This window comes from Carlito syrichta, unplaced genomic scaffold, assembly GCF_000164805.1.
Source record: "Carlito syrichta isolate Samal-C Ts95f unplaced genomic scaffold, Tarsius_syrichta-2.0.1 Scaffold123387, whole genome shotgun sequence".
NCBI lineage: Eukaryota > Metazoa > Chordata > Mammalia > Primates > Tarsiidae > Carlito > Carlito syrichta.
The window spans coordinates 88,695-98,366 of NW_007067483.1; the positions used below are offsets into that span (position 1 = coordinate 88,695).

A 9,672-nucleotide genomic window follows, 5' to 3' on the forward strand; every position below is an offset into this window, starting at 1 on the left:
GAGAGGCCACTGCACTCCAGTCTGGGCGACAGAGTGAGACTCCAACTCAAATAATAATAATAATAATAAAAGACTATTTAGGTTTTGAGAACATCTCTACCTCTGAACAGGAAGAACTGCCAGAGTAACATGACCCTTTCCTGTTTTTGCCAGCAATTGTATCTCAGGTGCTTTTTTAACCTCTTTTTTTTTTTTTTGAGTCAGAGTCTCACTCTGGCACCCAGGCTGGAGTGCAGTAGCACGCTGTCAGCCACTGCAGCTTCAACCAGCTGGGCTCAGGTAATCATTCTGTCTCAGCCTTCCAAGTAGCTGAAACAATAGGCATGTGCTACCACACACAGCTAATTTTTTTATTTATTATAGTAGAGACAGAGTCTCACCAGGTGGCCCAGGCTGGTCTCCAACCCCTGGGCTCAGACATTCCTCTCACCTCCAACTCCCAAAGTGCTGAGATTACAGGAATGAGCCACTACACTGCCTACATATGTTAGTTGCTAACTTTTTGTGTGTTGAAGGGATTGAGATGGACACTGGTAAGCCAAGTTTTGTGTTGCCCAAGTAGACAGTGGTCCTAAAGTCACTCTCAAAAGGACTGGTGTATTTCTCTATGGTAGGAGAAAAGTATTTGAGGAAGTACTTGTACTTACTAGTGAGCATGACTACACTGTCTTTTCCTTACAGGTGACGGCAAATGTGTGATCTGTGACTCTTATGTGCGTCCCTGTACCCTGGTGCGCATATGTGATGAGTGTAATTATGGCTCTTACCAGGGGCGCTGTGTGATCTGTGGAGGCCCGGGAGTCTCCGATGCCTATTACTGTAAAGAGTGCACCATCCAGGAGAAGGATGTGAGTGTATATGCTTTCCATCTGACCTGTCCTCCGTTAACACTATGCCATCCACAGCAATCTGGTGTGGTCTGTGGAGATTACTATGTCCAGCTGTAACCTAGGTTATAATTTCTTCAAATTCTATGAGTCAAACTGGGTGTAGTCCAATAAAAGGCAGTTATTTTGCATCAAGAACACAAAATGCAAGGGAAGCAAATCTTTGTCAGCCCTAGTAATTTGGAGAGCTCTCTCTTCTCCCAATGCCTTTGATGTCTCCCTATGATTATTCTTATTCAGAAACAACATCCTGCATTTGTAAATCTTAGCACAGTGCATGGTGTATAATAGCCACTCACTAATCTTAAATCTACTATCACTAAGCACTGTTTGGGTGCTTGTAGTGAAAAAGTTGAATTAGGGACAGTTGAAGTTCATTTCAACTTTAAGTGAATAAAGAACATCTTTTTGTTCAGTGTTGCAGAATTGATTATAGGCCTGCTTCATGATAGTTTCGTCCTTTTATACTGTGTAGTGGCAGTGGCTAGTTATTATTATTAACTCTGAGCTAGATGTCAGGAGAGAGGGTTTATAGACCAGTGCCACGGGCAAGTTTTATCCTTTTTCTTTAGATACTACTGACAGCAGTGTACTTGGGGGGAATAAAGCCCATGAATCAGCTAGTTTTCTCATGACAAAAGGAAATAGGATATACTCCCACTAGGCTAAGAGAGTATACCCAGTTATCTAATTTAGGATAAGGCAAAAGATGCTAATTCTTCATATTCCCATGAACAAAGAATAGGTAGTTTATACATTTTATCTCCCTTGTTCCTCACAATAATTTTGGGGTTTTTTTTGTTTGTTGGTTGGTTTTTTTGAGTTGGAGTCTCACTCTGTTACCCAGACTGGAGTGCAGTGGCACACTTCCGGCCACCACAGCCTCAACCTGCTGGGCTCTAGCGATCCTTCCGCCTCAGCCTTCCAAGTAGCTGGAAGTACAGGAGCGCGCTACCATACCTGGCTAATTTTTTTCATTTATTGTAGAGATGAGGTCTGGCCAAGTTGCCCAGGCAGGTCTCGAACCCGCGGGCTCAGGCAGTTCATTCACCTCAGCCTCCCAAGGCGCGGGATTACAGGCTGAGCCACCGAGCCCAGCTAATTTGTTAAGGATTTTTTTTGAGTTGGGGATTTCACTCTGTTACATAGGCTGGAGTGCAGAGGTGTGATCATGACTCACTGCAGCTTTGACCTCCTGGGCTCAAGCAGTCCTTCCCACTCAGCCTCCTGAGTAGCTGGGACTATAGACATGCACCACCATGCTTGGCTAAAATTTTTTTTTTTTGTAGAGACAAGGTCTATGTGCCTATGTTGGTTTCAAACCCCTGGGCACAAGTGATCCTCCCATCTTGGCTTTCCAAATTGCGGGGATTACATGTGTGAGCCAGCACAACTGGCCAGATTATTATCCCTATTTTACAGTCCATCTCCCAGGTAATAAATGACAAGCCTGTTGACTAAACTTTGTGGTGTCCCTATTACACCATATTGTCTTTTCATAAGTCTTTTTGGGCCGGGCATGGTGCCTCATGCCTGTAATCCCAGCTCTTTGGGACCAGCCTGGGCAATTTGGTGAGACTGTATCTCTACAATAAATTAAACAATTAGCCATGTGGTGGTGCACGCCTGTGGTTCCAGCTACTTGGAAGGCTGAGATGAAAGGATCACCTGGGCCCAGCAGGTCAAGACTATAGTGAATGTGAGAGTACCACTGCACTCCAGCCTGGGAGATAGAGTGAAACTCTAACTCAAAAAAAAAAAAGAAAAATTCTTTTTGAGGCCAGGCATTTTGAGGACAACATTTTCTTGAATTTTTGCATGATTGTAGCTGGAGTTTTTACCTGGCATAAGTGTGCAACCAGATAATGGTTAATAAATGTTAATTGCTGTCTGACTCATCTGGATGTGGTGTGTGACCTGATACCTTTTGATCCTTATGCCTCATTCTGTCCCTGAGACTTATTCTAAATGTCACTTCCCCTACTTCACATTATACAGGAATGTTCTGAGGACATTTGAGATGGCATCTAGCTCATATTCAGCACTAGTTTCCAAGGAACACAAAGCAGTCCAGTGACATGATCCAGGGTCTCACCCTTACAGATCATCATGTAGATTAAGTGCCCAAGGCTTTTTCCTATGCAGAAATCTTCCTATAACTAAAGCAACTCCTATTATTGTTCTCTTCCTGCAACTTTCATAATTTATAAGGGAATTAGACCAGTAAGCTAAGCTTGGTGATCTCATTTGTAGTTTTTCTTTTATTTATTGTAGAGAGGAGATCTCACAAAGTTGCCCCTGCTGGTCTTAAACGACTGGGCTCAGGCAATCCTCTTACCTCCACCTCCCAAAGTGCTGGGATTACAGGTGTGAGCCACCGTGCCCAGCCTGTTTGTTTTTTTTTTAACGGACAGGATCTCCCTCTGTCACCCATGTGGAAATGGGGCGATGCAGTGGTAGCTCATTAACTATGAATGCCTGGGCTCATGATCTTCCCACTTCAGCTTTCAGAGTAGCTAGCACTACAGGTGCACCTCACCATGTGTGGTTAATAGTTTTATTTTTTGTAGAGACAGGGTCTCACTGTGTTTTCCAGATCTTGAATTCCTAGCCTTAAGCAGTTCTCCCACCTTAGACTCCCAAAATGAGGGATTACAGGTATAAACCACTGTGACCAGCCTTCACTTTCTGATTTGTTTAAAAAACAGGACTTGCCACTGGCACTCATTCATAATTTTGTCTTACCATTGCTAAGAAATAGAGATGTCATTTTCAGTAATTGTGCTTTTCAATTGTCTTTTCCACATTTCAGATGTGTATACATATACATTTGGTATGATATTTTAGTACATGATTTGTGTTGGTTTTAGGGTATTACTACAGCAAGGCACAGGCTACTCAGGAGGTATAGTGGGGAGGATTGCTTGAGCTCTGGAGTTCAAGACTGCAGTAAACCATGATAGTACCACCAGGCTCCAGCCTGGGCAACAGAGCAAAACTTTGACTCTTTAGAAAGAGAAAAAAAAGTATTACTTAAGTTTTTAATCACTAGTTCAGGGTAATTTTTGTAGCTTACTTTCCTGCCGTAGAATGGACTTGATTAAAACAGCATTTTTCAGGAAAGAAAGCCAGTATCGTTGAGTCCTCTTTGGTTGTTGCTATGGAAACCCAGCTGAGGCATCTCGCAGTGATGTTTTGTGTTTTATTGTAAGAGACAGGGTCTTACTCTGTTGCCCAAACTAGAGTACGGTGGCCCAGTCATATTCCTCACTACAGCTTTGAACCTCTGGGCTCAACCAGTTCTCCCACCTCACCTTTCTGAGTAGCTGGGAGTACAGATACACACCACCAACTCTCGGGAAATTTTTTAATTTTTTTGTAGAGACAAGGTCTCAAGCAATCCTTCCACCTTAGCCTCCCAGAATACTGGGATTACAGATATAAGCCATTGTGCCTAGCCATTTTCTAGTGATGCTTTACTGGACATGTTTTTTGGCCTTTTTCCCTTCAGTTTTCCAGACTGGAGTGCAGTGACACAATCAAGGCTCACCACAACCTCGACCTCCTCAGGTGACCCTTCTGCCTTAGCCTCTCAATTTGCTTGCCACCATGCCAACTAGCTTTGATTGTGTTATAAAGATGAGGTCTCACTGGTAACAAACATGTTTAGTATAATGGAAACAAGTACCTGATATCTTTTTTTTTTGAGTTGGAATTTCACTGTGGCCCAGGTGAGAGTGCAGTGGCATGCCCATGGCCACCACAGCCTTGACCTGCTGTGCTCAGTTGGTCCTTCCCCTTTAGCCTTCCAAGTAGAACTACAGACACATGCCACCATGCCCAGCTAATTTTTTTTTTTATTATAGAGCCAAGGAGTTTTCAAGTTGCCCGGGCTGGTCTTGAACCAGGCAGTCCTCTCTCCACTTCCCAGAGTGCTAGGATTACAGGCAGGAGCTACCACGCCCAGCTCAAAATTCTTAGTTTTCAAATGGACAGTCGCTAAAGAGCTCCTGTCATCAAGGCAAACACTCCAGATATATTTAAACTGTCCTCTAGCTCTGCTTATAAATATTTTTTCACCCATCCTCCAATGTTCCTGTATAATTCTTCCATCTTCCTTTTTACTTGCTCCATTCACAGGATTATTCAACAAAAGCCAAGCATTCCAGGCCAAACATCCTTCTCATACCATTGGGAGAATTTGAGATCAACTGAAAAGCCCTGTAGAAAATAAAAAGCAGTTTAGGCAAGGAAAAAGGAAAGCTCTGTGTCAATGAGTGAAAATGCTGAAAAAGCCCAGGAAGTTGGGAAGGATTTAATCTAATACAGTTGGTGCTTTTTTTTTTTTTTTTTTTCTTTTTTTTGAGTCGGAGTTTCACTCTGTCACCCAAACTGGAGTGCAATGACATGCTCACGGTCAACACAGCATTGACCCACTAAGCTCAGGTGATCCTACCACACCCAGCATATTTTTTGGTTTATTGTAGAGACAAGGTCTCACCAAGTTACCCAGGGCAGGCGGGTCTTGAACCCCTAAGCTCAGGCAGTCCTCTTGCCTCACCCTCTCAAAGTGCTGGGATTACAGGCTTGAGCCATTGTACCTGGCCCCATCTTTTTTTTATATGTAAAATCTAAGTCTCCTGTGTGGGGATGGGGTTAAGGCTGAACCACTATGAAATTGCTGATATTGGCCAGGCATGGTGCCTTATGCCTGTAATCCCAGCACTTTGGGAGGCTGAGGCAAGAAGATTGTCTGAGCCCAGGGGTTCAAGAATAGCCTGGACAACTTGGTGAGACTTGTCTCTACAATAAATCAAGAAAAATTAGCCAGGTGTAGGGACACATGCCTACAGTTCCAGCTACTTGGAAGAAGGCTAAAGCAGAAGAATCTCCCGAGCCCAGCAGGTCGATGCTACAGTGGCTATAAGCGTGCCACTGCACTCTAGCCTGGGTGACAGTGAAACTTCAACAAAAAAAGAAAAGAAAAATTACTGATATTTGTTTTTGGCAATTTCTTACAGCTTATTAAGGGCTGACTGTATGGCAGGTACTGTTCTAAACATTAAAAAAAATTTTTTTTTTTTAATTTTTTTGAGTTGGAGTCTCACTCCATCAGCCCAGGCTGGAGTGCAGTGACATGCTCATAGCCACCCCAGCATCAACCTGCTGAGCTCAGGCAGTCCTTCCACCCCAGCCTTCCAAGTAGCCAGAAATATAGGCATGCACTACTATGCCCAGCTAATTTTTGATTTATTGTAGAGATGAGGTCTTGCCAAGTTGCCCAGGCTATTCTTGAACCTGTGGGCTCAGGAAATCCCCTCACCTCTTAATTTTCTGAAGTACGTTCTACCACTCTAGTCATTCTATATGTGACTAAATTGAGACAAAGAGAGGTTAAGTAACTTACCAGAAGTCAGTTGGTCTGGCTCCACAGCCTACTATTTTAATCCACACTATAGAAAAGAACAGAGCTGAGCGCAGCGGCTCCCGACTATAATCCCAGCATTTTGGGAGGCTGAGGTGAGAGGACTGCCTGAACCCACAGGATTTGCTGGGTGTGGTGGCACGTACCTATAGTTCCAGCTTCTTGGAAGGCTGAGGCGGAAGGATCACCTGAGCCCAGTAGGTCAAGGCTGCTGTGAGCATGCCACTGCACTCCAGGCTGGGTGACAGAGTGAGACTCCAACTCAAAAAGAAAGCAGCTGTGCAGATTGGGCGAATGGGCCATACCATCACCTGGTACCTCCCAGGAGTATTTAGAGCTCTATAAATACAGTTTGTAAATCATGACCTGGTACAGTCCCTTATTTTACAGTGGATGAATATGAATCCCAAGAGAAGTTACTAGCCCACAGTAGCAGAACTCAGTAAGGCACAGTTCAGGCTACCATGGTATCACAAAATTTCATAGCATCTCTAGAGTTTAAAGTGATGTGATTTTTTATTTTGGGGGGTTGGAGTCTCATTCTGTCACCCAGGGTGGAATGCACTGGCACGCTTATCATGGCCACAGCAGCCTCGACCTCCTGGGCTCAGGCAGTCCTTCTGCTTCAGCCTTCCAGGTAGCTGGAACTACAGGCATGTGCCACCAGCTAGTTTTTTGATTTATTGTCGAGACGAGGTTTCGCCATGTTGGCCAGGCTGGTCTCAAACCTGCAAACGCAGGCAGTCCTCTTGCTCAGCCTCCCAAAGTGTGGGGTTATAGGTATTAGCCACCGAGCCTGGCTTTTTTTTTTTTTAAATAGGAGTCTCGCTCTTGCCCAGGCTAGAGTGCAGTGGCACACTGACAGCCACTGCTGGGCTCAGGTAATCCTTCCGCCTCAGCCTTCCAAGTAACCACGCCTGGCTTGCTTGCTTATTTATTTATTTATTTTGAGTTAGAATCTCACTCTATCGACCAGGCTGGAGTGCAGTCGCAAGCTCACAGCCACACCCAGCATCAGCTTGCTGAGCTCCAGCAAGCATTCTGCCACAGCCTTCCAATAAGCCAAAACTACAGGCGTCTGCTACCATGCCCATCTAATTTTTTTTTTTTTCTTTTTCAGTTGGAGTCTCACTCTGTTGCCCAGAATGGAGTGCATTGGCACACTTCCGGCCACCGCAGCCTCGACCTGCTGAGCTCCGGCGATCCTTCCGCCTCAGCCTTCCAAGTAGCTGGAACTACAGGCGCGCACTACCACGCCCGGCTAATTTTTTCATTTTTTGTAAAGATGAGGTCTCGCCAAGTTGCCCAGGCAGGTCTCGAAGCCGCGGGCTCAGGCAATCCACTCACCACAGCCTCCCAAAGCACAGGATTACAGGCTGAGCCACCAAGCTTGGCTTAATTTTTGATTTATTATAGAGAAGAAATTTTGCCAATTTGCCCGGGCTGGTCTCAAACCCATGGACTCAGGCATTCCACTAGCCTCAGGCTCCCAAAGTGCTGGGATTACAGGCTGAGCCACCAACCCCAACAATTTATTTTATTTTGTTTGTAGAGACCAGGTCTCGCCAAGTTGCCCAGGCTGGTCTTGAACCCCTGGACTCACAATTCTCTCATCTTCACCTCCCAAAGTGCTGGGATAACAGGCATTTCAGCAGATGTGATGTTTAATATCAGGCCTTCTTAGTCCAGCAGAGGTAGCTACTGGCTCGTTTTTACCCACACTTTAAATATAGATTACGTTGCTTACTTGGATCTACCTAGCAAGCTGCTAGTAGGCTGACTCCCTCAGTATACCAGGCTCCACAAAAAAACATTTCTTGACCAGGTGCAATGGCTCACACCTATACTCCCAGCACTTTGGGAAGCTGAGGTGAGAGGATTGCCTGAGCTCACAGACCAGCTTTGAGACCAGCCTGGGCAATTTGGTGAGACCTCATCTCTACAATAAATCAAAAAATTAGCCAGGCATGGTGGCACATGCCTGTAGATCCAGCTACTTGAAAGGATGAGGTGAAAGGATTGCCTGAACCTAGGAGGTCAAGGCTGCTATGGCTACGAGTGTGCCACTGCACTCCAGCCTGGGCGACAGAGTGAGACTCCAACTCAAAAAAAAGTTCTCAATGTAATGAACATGGTATATGTTTTCTAGAAAAGTTTAAAATGTTAGTGTTGGCTTTTTGGTTTTTATGAATTTTTTTTTTTTTGTAACTGATGTCAAGCCCCAAAGAAAGAAATCAGCTGAATTAGAAATGTAATGGCAGCTGGGCTCCGTAGCTCAGCCTGTAATCCTGCGCCTTGGGAAGCTGAGGAGAATGGACTGCCTCAGCCCACGGGTTCGAGACCCACCTGGGCAACTTGGCGAGACCTCATATCTACAATAAATAAAAAATCAGCCAGGCGTGGTAGCGTGCGCCTGTAGTTCCAGCTACTTGGAAGGCTGAGGTGGAAGGATCGCCGGAGTACAGCAGGTTGAGGCTGTGGTGGCTGGGAGCGGCCACTGCACTCCAGTCTGGGCGACAGAGTGAGACTCCAACTCAAAAAAAAAAGAAACGGCTAAGGGCTTGATTAATTCATTCTATATCCTAATATCACAAGAATCAAACTCCTCTGACATGGGTTTTAATAAAATCAACGGACCCATGAAGGTTTTTACAAGTTACAGCTTCCCGTTTTCTTCCCTTCATCCCGTATCAACTGATGGAGTCATTTCTGCAGAACACAGCTTCCCAGCGGCTTCACTGAAACCACTCAAGCTCACGAATGGCCAGGGTAGCATGTCATTACAAATCAGAGTATGGGCTGTCAGCAGCCATCTTTCCAAGACCACATATCAAATTAGATGAATTAATAAGGACACATAAAACCTAATAGTCTACAGTATTTAAAATGTAAGGTAGGCCAGCAGCGGTGGCTCAGTTCTGTAATCGCAGCACTTTGGAAGGCTGAGGTGAGAGGATTGCCTTAAGCTCAGGGGTTCGAGACCAACCTGGGCAACTTGGTGAGACCTTGTCTCTAAAATCCAAAAAAATAAGCAGGATATGATAGCACCCTTCTGCTTCAGCCTTCCAAGTAGCTGGAACTACAGGCATGTGCCACCATGCCCTGCTAATTTTTTTGGTTTATTGTAGAGATGAGGTCTTACCCAGTGGCCCAAGCTGCTCTCAAACCCCTGGGCTCAGGCAGTCCTCTCGTCTCTGCCTCCTAAAATGCTGGGATTACAGGCATGAGCCACCACACATTTTAAGTGTCATTGCAGGTTGCTGGGCACATTCTAGGTATTTAGTAAATTCTTGATGGTGAATCAAATAAGATTAGTGATAAGGTGAATGGCTAAACCATTAATCCAAAGTGATTTTTTTT

At 44.9% G+C, this 9,672-nt stretch overlaps 1 protein-coding gene and 1 long non-coding RNA gene across 5 annotated transcripts in view; one reads left to right on the plus strand and one right to left on the minus strand.

Moving 5' to 3' along the window:
* The window catches only part of PHF5A (PHD finger protein 5A), a 12,976-nt gene that overhangs the window by 1,303 nt on the left and 2,001 nt on the right, over positions 1-9,672 (plus strand). For both annotated transcript variants that reach the window (XM_008048390.1, XM_008048391.1), the window contains one exon: positions 682-848. In XM_008048390.1, coding sequence (XP_008046581.1) covers positions 682-848 — 167 coding nt within the window. The remainder of the gene's footprint in view (positions 1-681; positions 849-9,672) is intronic.
* LOC103249766 overlaps positions 4,784-9,672 on the minus strand; it is a 16,381-nt gene continuing 11,492 nt past the window's right edge. For all 3 annotated transcript variants that reach the window (XR_503640.2, XR_503639.2, XR_503641.2), the window contains exon 3: positions 4,784-5,108. This is a non-coding gene — a long non-coding RNA (uncharacterized LOC103249766). The remainder of the gene's footprint in view (positions 5,109-9,672) is intronic.